We start from the raw sequence: 25,449 nt of genomic DNA on the forward strand, positions 1-25,449 counted from the left end.
TGTGGGAAGGGTCCGGTATCTCATCGATAGCTGAGTGTGGACGGGGTTCCATGTCTCATCATTAGCAGAGTAAGGGCAGGGCCCATGATATGCGAGGCCTCCGGACTGGAACATATAGTACTGTGTATGATTCTTTATGTGCTAGCATGATTATATGATATTGTTTGTATGTATATAGCGGGCGGGGCCCAGTGACAGACGGGGCCTAGGGAGAAACAGATTTGTATATCGAGCAAGGCCTGATATCGAACACTGTCTGATGTCAGGTGGGATGTTTGCATTATACGCACCATGATGTTTATCCTGGGATGTTTTGATATGATATCCTGATTTGATGTTTGCTCTAATGTTTTGATATGATATCCTGATTTGATGTTTGGAATACTATGACTTATGTTTTGATGGAATAATTTTAGTAACTATGGTTTTATTTATTGGTTTAAAAATGAAATTTTTGGCCATGAGTTTTGGGATGTTACAAGTTGGTATCAGAGCCTTGGTCTGAGGAATTCGAGCACACTCTCGGGTATGTCTGAACTCAAACTGAGGACTTGGTATGAAAATTTTCAAAAGAAAACCATTTTTATAAAATGGACTTCAAACAGAGAAAAGGGTGTGGTGCATGCAATAAGTTGAGCTCAAGTAAGTTCTCCCAAATTACCCATACACGTTTATGTTATGATATGAATTATGAATATGTGAACTGCATGCTAGATTAGGGACAAGGATATGGGAAGGATGCCTTGTATGCCTACTGAATGAGCTTATTGAACTACATGCTAGTAATTATTAATCAATGATACGATGGTCTGGTTATGATATGCTTGGTTTTGTTTACTCGATGCCCGAATTTTGCTTGCTATGTGCTTTTAGGAGTTATAGTTGTCTTTAACTAACTAGTAAATGATTATGTTAAGTTACATATTACTAGGACTAAATAATTTCAGAAGGTTAGGTTTAGCCCTAGTTCGCAACTCTCATTTGAGTCTAACCGTTATAGGGAGATACCTCTCATTCAAAGAATTATCTGGTCTTAGTAATATGTAATGGTATTCACGAGCTAGTTAGGGAAAGGTAGCAGGGATTTCTTATGCAGTTGATGGTGTAGAGTGGGTTGGATATTACCCTAGGGTAAGCCTAGGATAAGATTAGTGTTGGGAGTAGTAGTAGTGAAAGGGACTTGGTGGAGTCAAGGCAATTCTTGAGGAAAGTACGGATAAATGTGGAAGGTAGTATGGTCCTGTACTATTGAAAGCAGAGGATCCATACTCGAGTCAAGGAGGGCTGAGATAAAACCATGAAACTTGTAGTGTGTGTGTGATCCCTCGATAGCAATGAGTATTCTGATGGTTGTTATGATACTGTAACGTCCGTAGATCAGGGCTAGTCAACTTAGAGACGATAAGCATCAAAAATGACTTTTTTTATGGAAGATTATTTAGAAGGATTAATCTTAACCAAGTTTTAGTATATGTCACAAGGTTTCCGTGCATATAAAGAACGCCAAAATCCGAGTTATAACGAAGAAGTTATGACCTGTCGAAGTTTTGCGACAGAACCGACACGACCTAGCGCGACCCCACGCGACGTAAATAGTGAATTTAAGGTTGATAGATATCTATCCTTAGTGATCTAAATGAGAATTGAATATCTCATCGATAGTAGTGCAACGACGGAAAGACAAACGAAAACGGATGTGAAACGAAGAAGTTATGAGTTTATAACGGAGTTTTCCTGTCCCGGCCTACTAAAAATAATATATAAGTAATATAATTATAATATATTAAAAATAAAGTCAAAATTATCCAATGGAGTCTAAACAAGAGTTGTAGAGCATAATCTCACCTTCGAGGCGATATAAAGAACGTCGAAAACGGAGTTCGTATGCGAAAGTTATGAATTTTTGAAGTTCGGGGCGCGAAACCCCAAAAACTGTCAGAGACCACAACGTGGCAAGCAGTGCCACGACGTGGCAAGTCTCCTGACACCTCCGGGAGGCCCCCAGATGCAACTTGGGATGACGCATGCAGTGACGACCAAGCCCACGACATGGAAAAAGGTTGCCACGACGTGGCAAGGGCCAAATTTGCCCTATAAATAGATTTGAAGGGCCAGCCGAGTTTGGTTGCTCATTCTCTCTTCTCTCTCTCCCATTTTGCATCGTTTTGCGTGCCCGAAGTGTCCCGAAGCCCCGGTCTCAATCTCGAGTCCCGAAGCAAGATCCGAAGCTCCGAGAATCCCGAAGAGCGTGATTCCCGAGCTGAAGCTCTGCCCGCGAGAAGTTCAATTTTTGTGAAGATCTTCCAGATCTGCTGAGGATTACTACTTCTGCAAGTCGTAGTGTCGTCCGATCATCTTCCGATCAAGTGAGTGTATACTACCTTTCATAAACACGATAATAATACAAGTATGGTTTGAGTGTATTAAGTATATTGTTGTTTATATGCGTGAGTGTGTAGTTACTTTCTTCTAACACATAAATATGAAGTATTTGCTATGAAATACGTGCGATGTGTTTATATATTATTTGTCTATTTGAGATGGGTGTGGAATTGATGTTTTACATAAGTGTTAAATGATTTAAACTGTGTAAGTATTTATATCTACGAAAATGTTGGGTAGAACTTGGGTAGATGGGATAGTTGGTGACTATGGAGTTAGTGCCTATTGTATAAACCTTGGCGACGAAGTGACTTCGTGCCTATTTGATGAACCTTGGCGACTATGAGTTAGCGCTTGTTGAGTAAACCTTGGAGACTATGGAGTTAGCGCTTGTTAAGTGAACCTTGGTGACTATGGAGTTAGCACCTGATAACTATGGATTTAGTATTAGATAAATAAACTTTGGCAGTAATGGAATTCGTGTCAATTCCTTACGAATAAATGAATGAAGGATAGTTGATTCTTAGGGTAAAACCTTAAGAAGATAATGGGGATGGGTAATTGGGTTGATTGTTTGCTGATTAAATATAATAATTATATTATTGTGGGTTGAAAACCCTATATGCTCACCAGGCTCCCAAGCCTGACCCACTCAGTTTTCTTTTCATTACAGGTAATGGCACAAGGGTATAAGTTGGCGGACTTGACGAGAGATTTTGGATTATAGATCAGTAGTTATAAATAACTATTGTAAGGTCTATTTTATATTGTTTATGCTTTTGGTCTGTATCGAACATGACATCCCAAGGTTTTATTATTTAATGAAAATACATTCTCTTTGAGAAATGTCTGGATAAATGGTTATCATATTTTTGTTTTTGGGAACAAATTCCGCAACAGTTTCCTTTAAACGATTACTCTGATTTTAAAAACAAAGCATAAACAAATCGGTCTTTTCTGGCCGTGAAATTGGGGATGTCACAGATACGTTGCAGCATGGTGACGCTACGTACTAGACCAGTTGGCAGTTTTGGCGTCAGCGAGGGATCAGTGTAACATCCCAAAATTCAAGGCCAAAAAATTTCGTTTTTAAATAGATAATAACATAAAAACCATCGGTATAAAAACATTCATAATGATATCTCATGTCACAATCAATATGTCAATAATCCAAACATGTCACCATAAAACCAATTTTGTCAAAAGTAAAATAATTCAGAGTAGACTCCTAGGAAAGTCCATGCGGAAACATGTGTGTGTGATGCACTGCTACACCGCCGGCTCCTTCCCCTTAGACAAAGAGGTACCTGAAACCAAAACTGAAACTGTAAGCACGAAGCTTAGTGAGTTCCCCCACCATACCCATAGCACATAGTCATCGATATCTTTCAACTGGTAACCGGTAGCTACCCTCCCCTTCGGTATCTTTCAACCGGTAATCGGGAGCTACCCTCCCCTTCGGTATCTTTCAACCGGTGGCCGGGAACTATCCTCCCGTTCGGTATCTTTCAACCGGTAATCGAGAGCTACTCTCCCATTCGGTATCTTTCAACCGATATCCGGGAACTAACCTCCCCTTCGGTATCTTTCAACTGGTATCTGAGGACTATTTCACCCTTATCCCTATCACATATTACATGTCATAACATATTGGTTTCATGATAACATACGTAGGTATACTGAGTCACATAATGGCATATCATAAGCATACAACTATACATGTGTGGGTTTTGTCCACCCCTTCGGTATCTTTCAACCGGTAACCAGGGGCTAGCACGCCCTACTACTACTAACACATACTCAGCATACATATAGCAACCAGAAAATTATCACAAAGATAACCATCTCACCAATAATCACCTACTGATGGGCCGACATTGGTGCCGTAGACTTACCCCTACTGGAAGGTAACTCACCTCGTAAGGCTGACTGCTAAAAACCTGATCGACAGATGTCCGAATGCTACTCCGGTGATCCTCCGACTATAATTCCCATAAAACACTTAGTCAGACACTGATAACTGCTCTTATGGTAAAATGACTATTTTACCCCTGACCAAGTCAAAGTCAAAGTCAAAGTCAACTTCCAGTTGACTTGACTCGCCGAGTTGGGCCTCCAACTCGTCGAGTCCCTACCCTTCATATGCCCTTCTTCACGCTTCTACTCGTCGAGTTCATCCTCATCCTTCAAACAATCATGTCCTTGACTCACCGAGTTGTATGAACAACTCGTCGAGTTCATCTTCAAAAGTTGGGAGATTTCCTTGGACTCGTCGAGTCTGCTCATGCACCCGTCGAGTCCTATGAACTACAGGTCTATGGCTAAGTCCAATACATTGGGTCACTCCCTTGGAACCTATAAAACCCTTCTAACACTCAAATGGGTTCCTTTGAACCCTAACAGAAAAGGGGTGTCAAGCCTCGGACTCGCCGAGTCCCAAGAACAACTCGTCGATTTGAGGTTATCCAAGTCTCATTTCTCGATTTCTGATGTACAACACTTGTCCAAAAGATAGATCTAGGCTCCTAAGATCGATCTAGCACGTAAAGTTACGAATTTTATGTACATGCATGGGACTATGAGCTAAAAAGACCCTAAAAGAAGCTCTTGAGTTACATGGGGCTTTCCATGGGTGCAAAGGTAGTCCCTTTCTGCCTTCTAACTCCTTAAGGAGCCTGGATCTGAAGCCTCAACCCCCAACCATGCTTGCAATCATGGTTGGTCACCAAGAATGGCTTATAAAAGCCCTAAATCTCCTCAAAAAGGGATCTAATACAAGAAGGAGCAAGGTGTCGACTTTATACCTTCCAAGAACTATAGATGATGCCCAAGTTTGACTCCTCTAGCCAACCTCTTGGTTCCTCAAGCTTCTCCTTCCTTCTTGCCACCACAAACCACCAAGAATCACCAAAAAGGCCTTTAAATCTTCACAACACATAAGGTTGTTTAAATAAGGTGCAAACCCTCAGATTAGGTTTTTCCCAGCTAGAGTCTACTCGTCGAGTCTTGTCGCCGACTCGACGAGTCCGCCACTTAAAACCGGGTCCAAACCGTTATTACTCGACGAGTTGGGCCATCAACTAGCCGAGTCTCAGTCCAAATTGCGAAAAAATACTTGAATGAAATACATACCAGGAACCGGGTGCTACAATCATGCTCACCATATGGCCCTGCAGGCCACAATTGTGGCACCCAGAAGATGATCGGCAAGAACCCTCATACACCTTGTCGCACTTTCCACAAGTGCGGCCCCTCCGCCCCCATATATGACATCAACGGTCTTAAAACACTTTTATGAAGGTTGCGACTGCGTCGAGGCCGGTCTCTGCTCCCTCGTCTGCAAATCAATCTCAATCTCACGTCGCCCTGCGGCCTCCTGTGTCTCCACCAAAGAACCATAGCGTTAGGTGGAAACAAACTACCTGATCTCCGTATTAAGCATGCTCAAGTAAAGGGTCATCTGAGCCTACTCAAATGCAAAAAACTCAGGACAAAACATAGCCATCTTTGTGAACATCTTGGTGATCTCCGTCACCGTCTTCGTCCCCTGCCTCAAATCTAGGTACTCTTTGGCCAACCTCTCATGTTCTACCAGCGGCACATATCGAGAGCAGAACATCTCCGAGAACTTCTCTCAAATACACATCAACTCTCTACTCACCAGAAAATGAACTAGTAGCAAGCCTCCACCAATCCTTCGCTCCGATCCTCAGAAGGTTCAGAGCGCACCTGATCTTCTGGTCAAATAGGTAAGAACATGTGATGAAACATCCCTCCACATCAGATAACCACCTCATAGAGATGATCATGTCATGCACCCCTTCTAAAGTTAGGGGCTTCGTATGGTCAAAGTCCCGATACTGAAAAACTTGACCTGATCTAACCGCTACAACTGCAACGACTGCAGTGGCTGTAGCAACAACAGTCTCAGACAAGGTAGCATAACACTCATCATAATACTCAATCATGGAGGTCTTAATAGATCCAAACATCTATGGAAATTAAGCTCAGAAGTGAGCAACGACCTCCTCTTATAGGATCTCCTTGATCCAGTCATCCAATTTAGCTGACCTACCCACCCTGACTGCCAGCTCCTGATCTTGATTATGGACCCAACCTCAAATCATTGTGTAGTCACCATACTAAAAACAAATCAGGAGGATATCAAATAATATGCACATCATATCAGGGGAACCAACTCCTAAAAAAGCCCTAGGGGTTGTGACTTCCCTGTTATGGGCCCTGTGCTTGCAGTAGTACGGGCCCATACTAGATATTTTGAACTAGGTGCTCACTAGATATTTTTGAACTAAGTGTGTTCATTAGGTATTTTTGAACTGAGTGTGTTCACTAGGTATTTTGAACTGAGTGTGTTCACTAGGTATTTTTGAACTAAGTGTGTTCACTAAATATTTTTGAACTAAGTGTTCACCAGATGTTTTGGACTATGTGTTCACCAGTTGTAATCTATAAACCTTGGTAACGATGGACTTCGTGTCAATTCCTTAGGATGATCCTTAGGAATAAATGAACGAGGAATAGTTGATTCTTAGGGTAGATCCTTAAGAGTAAAGAAGATAATGAGGATGGGTAATTGGGTTGATTAATTGTTTGAAGATTAAACATACTAATTATATTATTGTGGGTTGAAAACCCTATGTACTCACCAGGTTTCCCAACCTGACCCACTCAATTTAATTATATCACAGGTGTTGATATGAAGTTGCATTACACTGAGAGATTAAGGAGATATAAATCACTAGTGATAATGAATGTAAGTTATGTTTATGCTTATGTATTTGTATTGACGATGACATCCAAAATGTTTTAAAATGAATAAAAATACTTTTCTTCAGAAATGCTTTGATAACATATTTATCATGTTTTACTGGGAACAAATTCCGCAACTTTTTTTATTAAAAGAGGTACTCTGTGTAACGACCATAAAATTCGAGCCAAATTAAAACATTTTAATTCATTTCAAAACCATTAAGTTCATACATTCGTTTTCAAAATAGTTTAAACATCAGAGTATTCCCCAGAACCATATCACATAAATCATAAAAACATGAGGAACGGTACGATCACGCCTTTGCCTTGCCACGATCTCCTGAAGTACCTAAAACAAAACACTGAACTGTAAGCCTGGAAGCTTATTGAGTTACCCCCAAAATACCAACCACACATAAACATACTCATAACATAACACAAACAGAACAACCATGCACATCGGGTCTACTATGGGACTGGTCCGCCGCACCGGGCCTGCAGTCCACCTGGTCCACCCTCCGAGTCTAGCCATGTATATCGAGTCTACAGTGTGATTGGTCTGCCCGCATCGGGCCTTCAATCCACCTAGTCCACTCTCTGAGTCTACAGTATGACCGGTCCACCCGCACCGGGCCTTCAGTCGGCCTGGTCCACTCTCCGAGCCTCGACACGTCTGGTCCGCCCTCTTGGGGCCTTCAGCCTATCCGGACCGCTTGCTGGGCCTTCGGAATATCCGGTCCACCCTGTGTATGTTGGCCTATAGCACAAAGCAGGACCCGCCTCAACCCAAACCCACGTCAAACAACCATGTGCACATAAAATAATTAATCACATAACAAATCCTTAACCAGACAACAGTCTATCAGATCACATAGCATATCAACATCCTAACCAGGATTCCGACCTAACCGGTCACTAGCATAACATTACCCTATATACCGGGTACCAACCTTAACCTAGTCACTAACATAACACCATCGTAAATACCAGGATGCAGATCTAGCAAAGCAATAACATAACAAACAATACCCAGATTTCCATCCGATAAAGGGCCGACCTTGGTGCCCTAGACCCTATCGATATAGTGAGGATAACTCACCTCACAACTACCGACTGAAAGATAAGATCAAGTTGCTCCGACCACCGACACGATCTTCACCACAGAACACTACCAAAGAACCAATTCCATAAATACCAATATTACCATAATACCCTTGGAAGTTAAACCGGTCAATGTCAAATTCAAAGTCAACCTTCCTGGTTGACTCTACTCGCCGAGTCACCCCATCGACTCGCCAAGTTCCCTTACCCAGAAAACTCACATAACACACTTAACTCGCCGAGTCACCCCAAGACTCGCCGAGTCCAACGATCTATGAGTCCCATCTTGCCCAACTCACTGAGTCGCCAACCTACTCACTAATCCAAGGCTTAACCAAAAGAGGTTGGGGGTTCTACGATCTGACTCGCCGAGTCCAAGGTAATCTTCAACAGACTCGCCGAGTTGTTCTTCCAACTCGTCGAGTTCCTACCCATCATCATACAACTCGTCGAGTCCACCCATGTGACTCGCCGAGTCGCTTCAGTTCTTAATCCATACAGTGGCTTTTCGAGCCATGTAGGGGCTCCAAACTGTAGATCTACTCTTATAGGGCCCACCCTTCAGGTAAAATTGCAAACTTTACGTGAAACCAATGAGCTATAGGCTTAAAACACCCTAGAGATAGGGTTTATGACCAACGTGCCTCACCAACACACAAAAGGCTGATATTTTACGGGGTTTTGGACCAAAACAAACCTAGATCTGAAGTAGCAACCTCAGATCTGGACTTCTAACTCGAAATGGCTCTTTAACATGCTAAAATGGCCCCAAAACATCATCCAAGGAAAGATCTAGAAGTAACAAAGGAAAAGTGGCAGATTGTTACCTTCAACTGATGCTCACAACCACAGAGTTGAATCCTCCAGATCCCTAGCGGTCGATACCTCCAAATCTTCCTCTTGAAAAAGCCCCAAGCTCACTTTATTCCATATCTTACTCAAATTAGGGTTTTGGAATCTATTATAGAAGCTTCTGGCTGACAAGGGGGCTGAGGAGAGGACATAAGGTCATTTAAATAGGGTGCAAACCCTGAGATTGGGGTTTTTCTCATTTCAGCACCAACTCGTCGAGTCCAGCTTCTGACTCGGCGAGTTGGTCACTTAATTCGCGACTCAAACCTGCTTCGACTCGGTGAGTAAGCGTACCTACTCGTCAAGTCCCTTCCTTGAAATTACACTTTAAACCCTTAAGCCATACTTCTGAAATTCGAGATGTTACACTCTGATTTTTATAAAGCATAAACAAAATCGGTCTTTTTTGGCCGTGAAAATGGGGATGTCACAGTGGCTGACCGAGTACGCGGTGCGTACTCCCACTAAACGGGGTGTAACTTTGCAGAATTTAAATCCTTGTTAAGTGCTTAATGTCTTAAGCAATTAATCCCATATTTCAGATCTACGGTCCAAATGCACCCTAAAGTCATAAAGTCTCCAACTTTATGACTTTGCATGTCCATAAAGTCCTTAGTACAAGGTCTTAATCCATTAAGACCCTCTACATGATGCATGAGAAAATTCCAGCCATTGGGACCTCATTTTTATAGCTTAGGACCCTTCCTAGGGTCTATAAGGACAACTAAAAATGTCTATAACCTAACATGAAAAGAGCGGGACCTTTGGGACAAGAAAAGCAACATAAAACTTCTAAAGATGGGATCTAACAACCAAAACGTAAAGGTATATACTTTATACCTTTTGGAGCTTCACAAAGAGGCAAAGGTCCCAGATCCACAAGCTTGCTTCCACTTCAAGGCTTCTTGATGTAACTTCTCTTTCATCTAATATACCAAGAACCAAGGTTGTAGAACTCGTTACTCGGTACCTATTCGGCCGACTACTGAGTAGCGAGTACTCAGGAGTACTCGGATTCGGTAATTCATGTAGAAATATTTTTAGGGAACATATATATGTCAAAATCATAAGTTAAAGTCTTAAGTTGATTGATATATATATAACAAAATTAGATACATGTGAATACACAAAAACTAAAAAGCACATAATGGTCTCATATCGTGAACAATTACTGAAAATTTACGATATATATGTAGTAATAATGACATGTGTGTGTTAAATAATAAATCATTAAGTATATAATAAATATAATCACCGAGTCGAATGGATTTTACAGCACTGCTCAGTTCAGTAAGGGGCCGATCGAGGAGTACTCAGGTTTTTGTAACTCGCCTCGGTAAGGGGCCGAGTAGCGAGTACTCGGAGGAGTAATCGGCCAACTCGGCGAGTTTTACAACACTTCCAAGAACACACTTTGTGGCTCAAATTACATACTAAGGGGCTAGGGTTTTGCAAGAATGGCTCAAAGGCTTTTGAGGGTAAAAAGGTGGGGATAAATGAGCCATAAGGATGTTTAAATACCCCTCAAACACTAAAACTTAGGGTTTCCTCTAGACATAAGTATGCCCAACATACATTAGTGTATGCCTAACGAACTAGTGTGCGCCCTAGTATGCTCAGCGCACCCTCGTGTACGCTTAGTGTACACCTCCTGCCCCCAAAATTACGAAATTGCCGCTAGGTCTTCTCATGGATACTTCCTTTTATTACATGGACCAAAATGACATGAATTTAAACATAAAAGTGAATTTGAAAATACTTGAAAACTGGGGTGTTACATAAGACCATGAAGTTTTAGGGTTTCCCACATATTTAAACCTCATTATATCGGTTTTAGGGTTCATTTCTCAGCCTCCACCTTCCCTAACTCATAAAACCCTAAACCTAATCCATATTGGTGATTTTGGATCCATAGTATCCTAGTGTTTAGAATAAGAAGATGAAGAGGTTCAAGAGTGTTGGTTCAGCAAGAAGGCTTCACCATCATCATCTTGTGCACATTTTGGACCATTGTAAGTATCTAAGATCCAATCTTTATGAGCTCAAATTGCTAGATCTAAGTTCTAAGCTCATTTTTCATGTTTTTATGGGATTACATGCTTAGGATCCATAAAGTTTGCAACTTTATGGATCAATGAGTCATTCTCTATGATTTAGTCTTATGGATCTGGAGTGTGGTAATTTATGAATCTTGGTTGAGTTTGGGGCCATTTCTTGTCATTCTGACCTAATATGGATTTAGGACATTCTTAGGGCATGCATGTCCATCAAGTAATCGTTTTATTGGCCTCTGGAGTCCTTGTTAGCTTCTAAAAGGTATAAGATTGAAGGCTTAATGGATTAAGGACTTAAAATTTGGTTTTTTAGTATTAGGCCGTTCTCAGGACGTGATGACACAAGGTCTTACGACGTGAAAAATGTTGGTCCTATTTTTGGTCATCTGTTTGGGGCTCACAATGTGAGAGAAGGCTTATCACACGTGAGGGCATCCCCGTTGACTTTTCCTTGGCTGAGTTAACTATGTTGATTCATGATGAGTTGGGATTTAATTGAGTGAGCTCTCAAAATGTGACCAAGGATGGTTACGATCTGAGATGTGGTTTTTGGGGCTTTTGCGCCTTGTTGGGCCCTAATTTTCTATATATGGGCCTTTTTGGTGCTTGGGTCCATTTAGAGCTTTGGGTATCTTTTATAAAATTGGGCCTCCTTGGATTAGGCCCAATATGGGTTTTGGGGTAGTTAGGAAGTTGGGCCATAATGGGTTTTTGATGTTATTGGTGGGCCTCAGATTTAGAGCCTTGGGTGATTATTTTGGAATTTAGGTTTTTAGACAATTGGATTGGGCCTTGGCCTTGGGCCAAGTTTAGGAAAGGGTAAAAAGGTCTATATCTAATTTAGACTCTTAGTATGAGCCGAGATCCAATTATTAATTGGATGTTATTTTATGATTGATAGCGCGGGTATTCTAGCGGAGAAGCAGCCCTAATCCCTGCCTCGATAGGAGGGACATCACACTTAAAAATAGGGCCTACTTTGGTTGGAGTCCATAGTGTCTCCACTTGAGGGACTTCGTGATACTTAAGACCCCCTTTAAAATCCCCCCTGTATCCCTTGTTCAAGAGACAAAAGCCTCTTGCTACCTACAATGACAACAATGCAAAACCTCTTTCTTTTCAGCAAAAGAAACTCGATATAAATTAAATAAAGGAAAAAACTGGGGGGGGGGGGGGGGAAGGAAGGTAGGTAGCACTTACCATCATTGTCCATAAAAATGAGCCATCTTTCCATGCGACCGCCAAGTAGCACTCATTTCGGTTGCTGCCAATACACAATCTGGCCAATCTTCGCCGTCAAAACAAATCCCTCTTAACACGCATGCCACCAAAAAACCAACCCCCGACAGCTAGGGCACCCGATCCGAAGCCATGGGCACACGGGGATAGCCAGCCTCGACCAAATCATTGTTAACCTACAACCACTGATCCTTCCTGTTCTTCCAAAGCGCTTTCTGGTTAACTATAAAGGAATGTGTGTTATGGCGCTGAGAAAAGGTGTGAACAACCCGAATGGGTAGATGAATTGAAGAAAGACTGGAATGCTTAAATATAGGGAAGCACACCTAACGCTTGACACCCTAACTCAAAGCCAACTATCTTTTTCATAGCGTTTAGGGTCAAGTCATGAACAGAGAAACCATATTCTCATATAACCTCATCGAAGAAGTCAGAAACATGAAGACGAAATCCTACCTCGAAGACCGCTACCGGAATACCGACCTTCCCCGCTGGCAGTTGATAAATCGTAGACCCTTTCGAGGGGAATTGAACTCCATGCTTAGTCATGAACCCAAAACGAAATTGAAGAGACTTGAACCCCTCGGGTGTAGGAACAATTCTAGATTTAACAAGGGCCATCAAGAATCAGAGAGGAAAAATGTGGGAGAAAAGAGAAGCAATAAAAAAAGTATGAGATGGTGGATTATGGAGAGAGGAAGCGTATAACCATTCCTAAAGATAGAGGGCCCCTATATTAAAAAAAGAGATAAAAGAGGCAACGAAACGAAATGACGGTATCTCATCAGAATGACACTATTACATCCAAAACACGTCATGAACCCTTCCTACCAAACGCATGCCCATATCTAAGCTAGAACTACTCAGCTACCTTGAGCAAATGTTGACATATACTAGCCTAGGGGAATTGTTAACATATCCCGCTAGGTATACATCAAACATAGAGGAATTGTTAGTCTGATGGACGGTTTAGGCAAAGAGGGGCGTATACCTAACGTCGGGTCCTCGCTCTCGCCCTTGCTCTCGTGTTCCCAAATTCATTCCTTGGCACCCAAGCGTCAAATTTAGTGTCAAGAAAAATTAGTACCAACCTCCTCTTAGAGCGACAAGTGTAGCAATCAGAACCTTGCTCCTGGAAAACCTGCACCAATGGCAAAAGACCACTCACAAAGCACAATCTACCAATCAAAGACCGTCTATCCCTGCCAAAGCTGAAAAGGTAAAAGATATTGTTGGGGATCTGTTCCCCCTACCACAGGTACACAATTTCCCTTCTCCCCCAAAAGAAGGGATCAAGAGAAAAAAAACCCTTATGCACTTAACCCTTTTCACTTTCTCTAAAAAAACGAATTGACTTGGTCGTCGAAGCTTCGTTTCGGGATCGCCTCCCAGACGACGACTGACGATGTTGTTTCCTTTGTTGTGATTCTCAGGCCTTTAATTTCCATCCCTCAAAGAGATGGAGCTAAGGTGGAGACATATCACAACATATACTTTGGTCAATTTGGGTTGTATGGCAATGTTTTCTAAAGATACCCATACATGTTATCTGATTTGATTTGATTTGTGAATATGTGAATCGTATGCTAGTTAGGGCTAAGGGTCTGCTCAATAACTGCATGATAGAATGCTAAAAGAGATGCCTTTATATGCCTATTGTATGAGCTTGTAGACTTTCATGCTAGTACTGATCAGTCAGTGATAGGATGGTTTGATTAGGTTATACTTGGTTCTGATTACTTGATGCTCAAATTTTCCTTGCTTTGTTCTTTTTAGGAGTTCTCACTAGTTTCAACTAACTAGTACTTGAATATGTAAAGTTACATATTACTTAGACTAGATAATTTTAGAAGGTTAGGTTTTTACTCTGTTGTGCAACCCTTATATGAGTCCAACCGTTGTAGTGTGAAACCTCTCATTCGAAGGATTATCTGGTTTTGGTGATATGTAATTGTATTCGTGAGCTAGTTAGAGGGAGCTAGCGGGAGATCCTTTTGTAGCTGATGACAGAGAGTGGTGTGGAGTTTGCCTTAGGAAAACCTAGGAAGAGATTTAGTGTTGGGAGCCTTATCCTGATGAGGATCAATTGTATGAATATAAAGTGACTTGGTGGATTCAAGGCAATCCTTGAGGAAAGTATGGATAAATGTGGAAGGCAGTATAGGCCCATACTACTAGAAGTAGAGGATCCATAGTAGAGTCAAGGAGAGTTAGGATGAAACTAGGGAGGTTGTAGAGTTTGTGATCCCTCGATATATTTTGATGGTTTATAGCTCTATTTTCAGTATGGTGAATCTACGAGGCAGGCTGGTTGGCGGTTCTGGTGTTAGGGAGGTCTCGTGCTCAGGTTATGGGGTTGGGCGGTTGGACAACCAAATGAGGGAGCTCATTTCATCTGCCATTACATGTTGCATTCTTGAACAAACTCCTGTGATCTTATGTACGACCAAGGAGTACATTCTGGAGATTTTGGATGAGCGTTTGAGCTCCTTTCATTCTGTGATGGTGGCCTTGGTAGGAGTGCATTCTTTGACCTTCAGGGAATTCCGGGTATGTGGGGAACCAAACTATTATGGGGAGAAGGACCTAATAACGTGTAGGGGATAGTTAGTAGAAGTGTTTAATGCTTTCCGCACCAGCAGTTGCCCCGAGGGGGAAAAGTTAGACTTGTTTTATGTCTTTTAAATGACAGGGCACATGATTGGTGAGAGGAGGTGGGTCATGCGTTGGGAGGCGAGGTGATTGACTCCATGTCATGGGATGATTTTTTTTACTAGGTTCAAGGCTGAGTTTGCACCAGTAATTGAGGTGCAGAATTAGGCATGAGAGTTTCAGGATCTCCACCAGACAACTGAGATAGTAGATGATATCATCGTGATATTTCAAGAGATAGCACTTTTGGTTCCGTAGTATGTGGCAGACGAGGAGATGAAGAAGACGAGGTACCACGAGATGTTGAGAAGTGATATTCAACAGTTTATGAGTCGATCCAGTTGCAAGACGCTGGAGGATATGATAACAGGAACTCGAGATAGGGAGATTGATATTGAGATGGAAAGGAAGAGGAAGCCAAATTAGGCTCAGGTTTTAGGGGGATTGGGCAAAAGGCCCAAAGTTCAGGATTCGAGATCGAGAGGCCAGTAAGGACAAAGCCGTTGTGGGAAGTACGACGAGGTGCACGAGGGACCGGGCATGGTAGGTGGTATGGGCTACTTCAAGTGCAACCAGATGGGTCATTATAGCATGGATTATATTGATACCACCACCACCCCAGGATCTGATCTGATTTGCATTCATTGTAATCAGAGGAGCCACAAAAGGGCTAATATTTGAGTTTGGATATTGCAGGGCCGATGTCAACACCGACTCCTATGACTCTTCGGATCACTGACGGCCGCCAGGGCTAGCCGGATGCACCTATGGTGAAAAGCAGGGCTTTCCAGTTGACGGTCGAAGAGGATAGCGCGACACCTGGTGTGGTGACGGGTATGTATCTTCTCCTTATCTCTTTATTTATATTGAACTTATTGCTTATATTTATTTGTTTTATTTTAGGATCGTTCCTCGTGAACGATATTTCTACTTTCATATTATTTGATTCTGGGGCTACCCAATCCTTTGTATCGCTTGCGCTTAGTAAGAGGTTTGCTAGAGCTCCGAGGGAGCTAGATTTTGTGATTGCAGATGATCGACTTGTCCAGGTTGCGAGGGTTCATCGGGGTTGTATTCTTCGGATATTCAAAAAGCAATATCCGATTGATTTGGTTCCCATCCCTTTGCGTAGGAACAAGGTTATTGTAGGTAGGATTGGCTGAGCGCTAATGTGACTGTGATCGATTGTGAGTAGCAGTTAGTTCGGATTCAAACCCCAAGTGGGGGATAGTTATTGGTTCAGGGAGATAGAGCTCAGTGTGGGACGCATTTGTGTTTAGCAGTGAGGGCCAAGTGTTATATTCAACAGGGTTGTTCTGGGTTTGTTGCCTATGTTATGGATACCCAGGATAAGGGTACGACGACTGTGGGCGATGTGTTAATTGTGTGGGATTATCCTGATGTGTTTCCAGAGGATTTTCCTGGGGTGCCTCCAGAGAGGAAAGTTGAGTTCAGGATTTATTTGGTTTTAGGTGCGGCTCTGATAGCCAAAGCATCATCTCGGTTGACGCCTCCCGAGATATAGGAGTTGTATACACAACTGCAGGAGCTATTATACAAGGGATTTATTCGATTGATCAGTTCTCCATGGGGAGCTTCGATCTTTTTTGTGAAGAAGAAGGATGGGTCCTATCATATGTGCATTGACTACTGGGAGCTATATAAGGTAACTGTGAAGAAGTGTTATCCATTCCTGAGGATTGATGATTTGTTTGACCAGCTTCAGGGTGCATCTTGGTTTTCTAAGATTGATTTGCGACCGGGTTATCATCATATGAGGGTTAGAGACGAGGATGTGTAGAAGATAGCTTTTCAGACTTGTTATGGTCATTACGAGTTTGTGGTGATGCCATTTGGGCTCACCAATGCTCCATCTGTATTCATGGATCTCATGAAACGCGTGTGCAGGCTAATGTTGGATCGGTTTGTGATTGTATTTATTGATGATATATTGGTCTATTCCAATACCCGGGATCAAAACGAGGAGTACTTGAGGGAGGTTCTGGAGAATTTAAGGAGGGAGAGACTTTTCACAAAGTTCTCCAAGTGTGAGTTCTGGTTGCACAGAGTGCAGTTTATGGGGCACCTTGTCAACTAGAATGGTATTCTAGTCGATCTGTCCAAGATCAAGGTCGTGATGCGGTAGGAGATTCCAAGGTCTCCATTTAAGATTCGAAGTTTCCTTGGTCTAGCAGGTTATTATCAGAGTTTTATCCAGGATTTATCCAAGATAGCTATTCCTTTGACTCGGTTGACAAAGAAGACGGTTACATTTTTGCCGGGGGCCTGACAGTAGGCAACTTTTGAGACCTTGAGAAAATGGTTGTGTGAGGCATCGATTTTGACCCTGCCGGAGGGTGTTGAGGATTTTGTGGTTTTTTTGCAACACATTGATCACGGGTTTGGGGGAAGTATTGATGCAGACGAGTCGCATGATCACTTACGCTTTGAAGCAACTAAAGCTTCATGATGTGAATTATCCGACACATGATTTGGAACTGGGGGCTGTGGTTTTTGCCCTCAAGATTTGGCGGCATTACCTCAATGGGGTTCATTGTACTATTTACATGGATCACAAGAGTCTGAGGTATCTGATGGATCATCCAAATATGAACATGAGACAGTTATGGTGGTTGGATGTGGTGAAGGATTATGATTATGAGATCCTTTACCACCCGAGGAAGGCCAATGTGGTGGCTGATGCTCTTAGCCACAAGGAGGTCATGTCTCTGATCAGGGATATATGTTTAAGGATGACCATGATTACTCCACTGTTGGAGAAGATTCGTAAGTCCCAAGTCGAGGCTATGAATGAAGAGCACTGGAAGAGTGAGTGTATTGTGGGTCAGATGGCTTCCTTCAATTATGATAGCCATGGGTTGTTGACGCTTCATCGACGGGTTTGGATTCCGTATTGGGGCAGTGTGCGTCAGGTTCTGATGGAGGAGGCGCAAAAGTATAGGTTCTCGATTCATCCTGGGGCGATAAAGATGTATAGGGATCTTCGTCATGATTATTGGTGGCCCTGCATGAAGCGGGATGTGGCTTGGTATGTGGAGCAGTGCTTGACTTGGAGGAAAGTCAAGGTCGAGCATCAGCGACCTCACAACAAGATGCAACCATTGGAGATTCTCGTATTTAAATGGGAGGATATTACCATGGATTTCATCACAAAGTTACCTCGGACTATGTGCGGAGTGGATTCAATTTGGATCATCGTGGATCATTTAACCAAGAACGTGCATTTTATCTTGATTCAAGAGAGTATTTCTGCAAAAAAAAATTGGCTGAGGTATACATCAGGGAGATTGTGGAGCGGCACGGGGTGCCGGTTTCCATGGTTTCCGACAGGGATGTTAGGTTTACTTCCAGATTTTAGAAGAGATTCCATGATGAGTTGGGTACTCGTCTCGATTTCAGCATAACATTCCATCCACAAACCGATGTTCAGTGTAGCACCTGTTTCTTGGTACGTATTCTCTTATTTATATTTTTGCATTTTGGCCTTGGACTCGGTGAGTTAAAGGACCAACTCGCTGAGTAGAAGCGTGATGAGGTGCGGCGTTTAAGCTGTGGACTCGACGAGTCGGGTCCCGGGTGTCTGGATAAAAACCCTAACCCGAGGGTTTGCACCCTATTTAAACACCTTAACTCGGCCTCCTTCGTCCCATTTGCTCCCAAAAGACCCCCATAGCAAACCCTAGCCATTATTGAAGCAATCTAAGGCATTTAGAGTGATTTTGGTGCTTTTGTGACCCTAGGAAGGAAGGAGAAGCTTGGAGGATCAAGAGGAGGTGAGAAGGATCTGAGTTTGAGCATCATTTGTAGTCTACAGAAGGTATAAAGTCTATACCTTGGTTGTTCTTTTGATAGATCCCATTTTGTGGAGTTTTAGGGCTTTTCTAAGCCATTTTGGTCACCAAACACGATTGCAAGCATGGTTTGGAGTTGGTGTTTCGGATCTAGGTCCTTAGAGGGGTTGCAAGGCAGAAAGGAGTGGCTCTTGCACTCAAAGAAGGCCCCATGCATTAAAAGAACTTGTTTAAGACCTTTTGATCTCAAAGTCCCATGCAAGCACGTAAAGGTTGTAACTTTACGTGCTAGATCGATTGTAGAAGCATAGATCTATCTTTTGATCAAGGGTTGTACATCAGAAATCGAAGATTTAGTGAGTGGTTGTGACCAACTCGACGAGTCAATTCTTGGACTCGGCGAGTCCAAGGTTTTGTCCCATATCAGTTGAGGGTCATAAGGACCCAGTTGAGTATGGAAAGGTTTTAAGGGGGTTCCGGAGAGTGACCCAACGTTCTGGACTAAGCTATTGTTCTGGAAGTTCATGGGACTCGGCGAGTGCATGAGCAAACTCGGCAAGTCCAAGGCAAACTTCTTAAGGATGAAGATAAACTCGACGAGTTGTTTATACAACTCGGCGAGTCAAGGACAGGACCTGTGTATCACTTGAAGATGAACTCGACGAGTTGTTCATACAACTCGGCGAGTCGGATGAGGATTCAGTCGATGTTCATTTAGAAGGAAAACTCGTCGAGTCATCACCTAACTCGACGAGTAGAGACGAGTATAAGGTCAAATGGAAGGATAGGGACTCGGCGAGTTGGCGAGCCAACTCGACGAGTCAGGTCACTAGAGTTGACTTTGACTTTGTTTTGGTCAAGGGTAAAATGGTCATTTTACCCTAAGAACAGTTAGCAATGTATGACTAAGCGTTTTGTGGGAATTATAGCCGGAGGATTTCCGAAGCAGCAGCGGCAGCAGTCAGAGGATTCCCGCACAGATCATCAGCTACTACGAGGTGAGTTACCTTCCAGTAGCGGTGGGTCTACGACCACAATGCCGACCCACCAGTAGGAGTTGTATGATTAGATGATTGTCTTTGTGATATCATCTAGGTTTGCTGCTACCTGATATGTTATATGCTGGAATGATATGTTGTATGTGATAGTAGTAGAGTTCGGTTGTTAGGACTGAAGGGTAGGTCAGACACCCTAGATACGTCTGATAATATGTGCTGATATGTTATATGCTGGCATGATATGTTATATGTGATAGTAGTAGAGTTCGGTTGTTAGGACCGAAGGGTAGGTTAGCACCCCAGATGGCTTGACATGGGTAGGACGACACCCCAGAATGGGCGCATGGGTAGCACGGCACCCCAGAATGGCCGCATGGGTAGGTCGACACCCCAGAATGGCCGTACCGGGTAGGTCGGGTACCCCAGAATTGCCCGACAATATGTATGCTATGTGATGGTATGGAATGTGGTATGATGGGGGAACTCACTAAGCTTCGTGCTTACAGTTTACAGTTTTGGTTTCAGGTACCTCTTCAACAAAGGGGAAGGAGTTGGCGCAGTAGCGGCACATCATACACACACTCTTTGTTTTCCGTACTATGAGTTATTATGGGATTTGTACTCTGACATTATTATGTTTTTACGATTCGGTTTTCAGATACGAGACATGTTTTTATTAGATGATATGATCGGATGATATTTTGTTACAAATGTTTTGTAAATCACTTAATCAAAAATGAAATATTTATTAGATGATATGATCGGATGATATTCCCCATAGTATCCATACCAGTTATCTTATGTTTATCAGTTCCAGTAGAACAGTATGCTAGAATAGGACTAAGGATCTAGGAATGATGCCTTATGTGCCTGCTTTATGTGCTTCAGCTTATGAGAATTGCATGCTAGTATTGAGTAGACAGTAGTAGGATAGCCTGTTTAGGTTATGCCTGGTAGTATGAGCTTAGCACTATATGCTAGTTCAGCTTCTCATTATGAGGACAAAATTGCTTGAGTAGTTTTCCTGCATCCGAATGTTGCTTGCTTTGTGCTTTGTGGGACTCTGAGTGATGGGAGTTAGCCATTAGGCGAATACGTCATGTCACATGTGATCAGGGTTGAATAATCTCAGAGTGCTGGATTTGGCCCTATTGCGCAACTCTCGTCTGAGTCTAACCGTTGTAGGGACGAGTCTGTTACTCAAAGGATTATCTGAGCCTCATCACATGTGATGGTATTCAGGTAATGGGTAATTGGCATTACAAGGAGGCCTTCAGTAGATGAGGACCAGTTTGGATGGAGTTAGAGATTTTCCCTAGGGTAAGCCTAGAATGGGAATAGCAGAGAATCAACAGTGGTGAAAGGGACTTGGTGGAGTCTAGGCAGTACTTGAGGAAAGTACGGATAGATGTGGAAGGTAGTAGGGGCCCATACTACTGAAATCAGAGGATCTGTACTCGAATCAAGGAAGGCTGAGATAATACCAGAGAACTTGTAGTGATGTGATTGTTGGAATAGTGTCTAAGGCTGTAACTATATCCGGTTGTGCATGGTCCTTTTGGGTTGCCTTCACCATAGCAACTTGATAGGATGATTTAATAAGAGAGAGTAAATATTATTAATATATTATGGGAATAATATAATGAATAATATATTGTTATTTGATTAATATAAGTCATAGAATTAATTAGAATTAATTTGGTGACTTAAAGAAGTTAATTAAATAAAGGGGTATAAACTGTCAATTGGTTGATAGTTAAGCTTTAGACTATAAATCCTTATAGATATATAGTGGACGGATTCTAAGAGCTTAGGGATAGCTAAAATCGTCCATATGAGTTATCTAAGAAGGATTTGGATAGCCTTAAGAGAAGATTATCCAATTAGGGTTTAGGTTGTAACCCTTAAGGAGTCTACAAGTATAAAAAGACCCTATGACATGGGAATTCGATATCTAACCTAAAGTAAGGAACCTCTGGTCGAAATTCCTCCCCTCTCCTCTCTCCTAAATCATCCTCCTTGCTATTGGTGTTTGTAAGCCATCAGAGGAGTGACATTTGTGACTCTAGAAGCTCCAAGACCTCAAGATCAACAAGGAACTCAAAGGTATGGTTCTAGATCTATTTCAATGTTGTTATTTAACCTAATTAGTAATTAGAAGTCTTGGATTCAAAGCATGTTTATTAGAAAGCCTAGATCCGAGCATTAGGGTTTTGCATGCGCACATAGGAAAGTTCTTATGGCTAAAACCCATCAGTGGTATCAGAGCCTAGCTTGGTTTTCTGTAAATTGTTGCTTGATTAACTGAAACAAACCTGCAAAATTCGATTTTTAGGTTTCTGAGTCATGGACTCGGCGAGTCTCAAAGTGGACTCGGCGAGTAGGCCTGACTCGGCGAGTCCCCTTGTGCACTCGGCGAGTCCAGGCGTCAGGAATGGCCAGATTCGGGATTTCTTTGTGTTTATCTTATCCAAACTTACCATAAACTAATTAGATCAATATTAATTCGTTTTTCTGATAAATATAATTGTTATCTTGATCTAATCAAAGGTAATTATCAACTAATTAAATATTTAATTTCCTTATATGATAATTAATTAATTATTTTGATTATTTTGGTAATTATCTTAAAAGAAATCTTGAATAAATCAAATATAGATAATTAGGATATTAATTATTAATTGGAATTATTTGTTATTTGATCCTCCATGTTTTAAATGTTTAAAACTTGCCCTCAAGTTTTGAAATTTATATTTGTGATTAAAAGTTTTAATTTAGACAACTTAAATTTCAAAACCCTAGATTTTAAAAGGTTTAAAATACAACCCTATACTAATATGATATTACTAGTATAATATATATATATATATATATATATATATATATATATATATATATATATATATATATATATATATATATGTATAACTAAATGCTAGTCTTACCGTTAGTAGGCCTCATTCACGAAGCCAATCTATAAGGTGGGTATAAGGTTGCGGCCTATAAAATGGCGCTTAATGGGTGTACACTCACACCCACCGCTTGCTTGATTGGTGGAGGGTCGTTAGCCGAACGGGTAGGATAGGGCAACCTCATCCTCTCATTAAAAGTATAATAAGAAATATAAAGTAACTACACATATTTTAAAAAATTCCCAATCTTAGTTACTTTAGGAAAAGTGAATTGATGCAATCCCATGAAATTACACTTTGCACCTTGCTAAGAAGTTAGTGGAGCGTGTGTGGCTTACCGGCACACTAATTGTTTCTAAGCGAAGGTGGCAAAGGGTGATTCATTGTTTATCATAGTTCGATGGAGCGTGTGTGGTTTACCGGCACATCGAATAGGTGATCGTTACAATGAAGGCACCATGTGAATTTGCATGGTTATTCACACCCGCTTTGTGATCCTCGGTATCCCAGTCACAAACAAGAGGGGCATATCGAGATTTAAACATGCCATTGAAAAGTTTCAATGAATCTCATCCGAACCTAGGAATTCTCAAAAAACACTTAGGACTAATAGTTTAGGTTTTTGTGATGGAGAATTAGTGAATCGTCATTCACTTACCTTCAATTTATTTGCATGTTAGATTACGACATCCCTTTTCTAATATGTAAATGTTATTGTTGGATCCTAGCCCTAATTTTTCTTATTGGGTGATAATTAGGGATTCATATTCTAATCTATCTTTGTCCTTTTATAGATGTCGAACGCAAACAACGCTGCTGCTAATTCTTTCACGTTGATGAGCCTTTGCCAAAAGGTCACCTTCGATGGAACGAACTTTAGCGAATGGATAAGATACATTCGCACCATTGCTCGCTATGAGGACAAGGAGTATGTCCTTGATGAGAAGCTCGAGAAAATCAACACCGAAATCGCTACTCCAGCCGAAATCACCGCCTTTGAAACTCATGAGCGAGATGCAACGAAGGTACATTGCATCATGATTGCTACCATGAACTCCGAATTCCAAAAGTCCTACGAGGACATGTACCCGTACGAGATGCACCAAGACTTATTGGAAAGGTACCACCAAAACGCGAGACAAGAGCGGTATGAGATTTTCACTAACATGATTTCCGCGAAGATGGGTCATGGAGAATCTCTTACCGTGTACTTGCAAAAGATGCAAAGGTATGTCGACCGCCTTCGCAAGTTAAATGTTGACTTCGGGGAAGACTTGGCGATCGACATGGTGCTTCACTCTTTGCCTCCGATGTACAACCAATTTAGGATGACCTACCACATGAACAAAGAGGAGGTCACCCTAAGCAAACTCCAAGGTCTCTTGAGAGTCGCTGAGAGCAACTTCAAGGACAAGTCTGTTGCACCTACTCCCAATCCGCCCGCTGCTCCTGTCTTGGCTATTGGTCAAGGAAAGGGAAAGAAGAGGAAAGCTTCATCGAAGAACTATCGCAAGGCGAAAGCCCGAGATGGTGCCTCTTCTAGTGGGACCAAAGTTGATCCCGCTAAGCCTTGTCCTAACCCGAAGGAGGCAGAGTGCCACCACTGCCACAAGATAGGACATTGGAAGAGAAGCTGCCCAGAGTACCTGCAAGCAATCAAAGAAGGAAAGATCAAGCCATCTTTCGCAGGTATATACACAATTAAATCTAACGATTCTAATCATGCTATTTCTTGGGTCCTTGATACCGGTTGTGGTTACCACATTTGTTCTAATGTGCAGGGACTAAGAAGAAGTAGGGATGTGGAGCAAGGAAGGATAAATCTAATCATGGGGAACAGAAGATCGTCGCCTGTGACCAAGATTGGAGTGTATTCTTTAGTGCTTAGGAATAGTTTGGTTTTAGATTTGAACAATTGTTGCTATTCGCCAGAAATGGCTAGAAACATCATTTCATTTCATGGTTTGTATAGACAAGGATTTAGATTTTCTTTTAATAATGAGAATGGTTCTATTTTAGCTTATCTAAATGGTGTCTTTTACTTTGAAGCTATACCATGTAATGGAATATATGAAACCGTTATGATTGTTGATAACTTAGGAAATGATGTTTTGAATATTGATTCCTCCACTAGTATGGATAAAGCATCCTTGTGGCATTGTCGTCTTGGACATGTCAACAAGAAACGCATAGCCCAACTCCAAAAGGATGGAGTGTTGGAGTCATTCGACCTTAGGGAAGATGACACATGCGAATCTTGTTTACTTGGAAAGATGACTAAGTCACCCTTCACGAGTACATGTGAAAGGGGCGAGGGTCTATTGGACCTAATACATACCGATGTATGTGGACCATTTAGATCAACCACGAAGGATGGGAACCGCTTCTACGTGACTTTTACCGATGACTATAGTAGATATGGGTATATCTACTTAATCAAGCAAAAGTCAGAAACCTTTGAAAAGTTCAAAGAGTTCAAGAATGAAGTGGAGAATCAATTGGGCAGGAAAATCAAGATGCTTCGATCCGATCGAGGAGGAGAGTACCTAAGTCTTGAATTCCACGATTATCTCAAGGAGTGTGGAATAGTTTCGCAATTGACGCCTCCTAGGACACCGCAGTTGAATGGTGTGGCAGAAAGGCGTAATCGAACCTTATTGGATATGGTTCGCTCTAT

General features: G+C 41.9%; 1 protein-coding gene across 1 annotated transcript; it reads left to right on the plus strand.

The window, feature by feature from the left end:
* Nucleotides 1-15,817: 15,817 nt before the first annotated feature.
* On the plus strand, nt 15,818-16,575 carry LOC111899445 (uncharacterized). Its single transcript, XM_023895301.1, has 3 exons — nt 15,818-15,884; nt 15,954-16,189; nt 16,294-16,575. The coding sequence occupies exons 1-3, from the start codon at nt 15,818-15,820 to the stop codon at nt 16,573-16,575; spliced, it is 585 nt and encodes a 194-aa protein (XP_023751069.1).
* Nucleotides 16,576-25,449: the final 8,874 nt, after the last annotated feature.

This window comes from Lactuca sativa, chromosome 1 (genome assembly GCF_002870075.4).
Source record: "Lactuca sativa cultivar Salinas chromosome 1, Lsat_Salinas_v11, whole genome shotgun sequence".
In the NCBI taxonomy this organism is placed as follows: domain Eukaryota; kingdom Viridiplantae; phylum Streptophyta; class Magnoliopsida; order Asterales; family Asteraceae; genus Lactuca; species Lactuca sativa.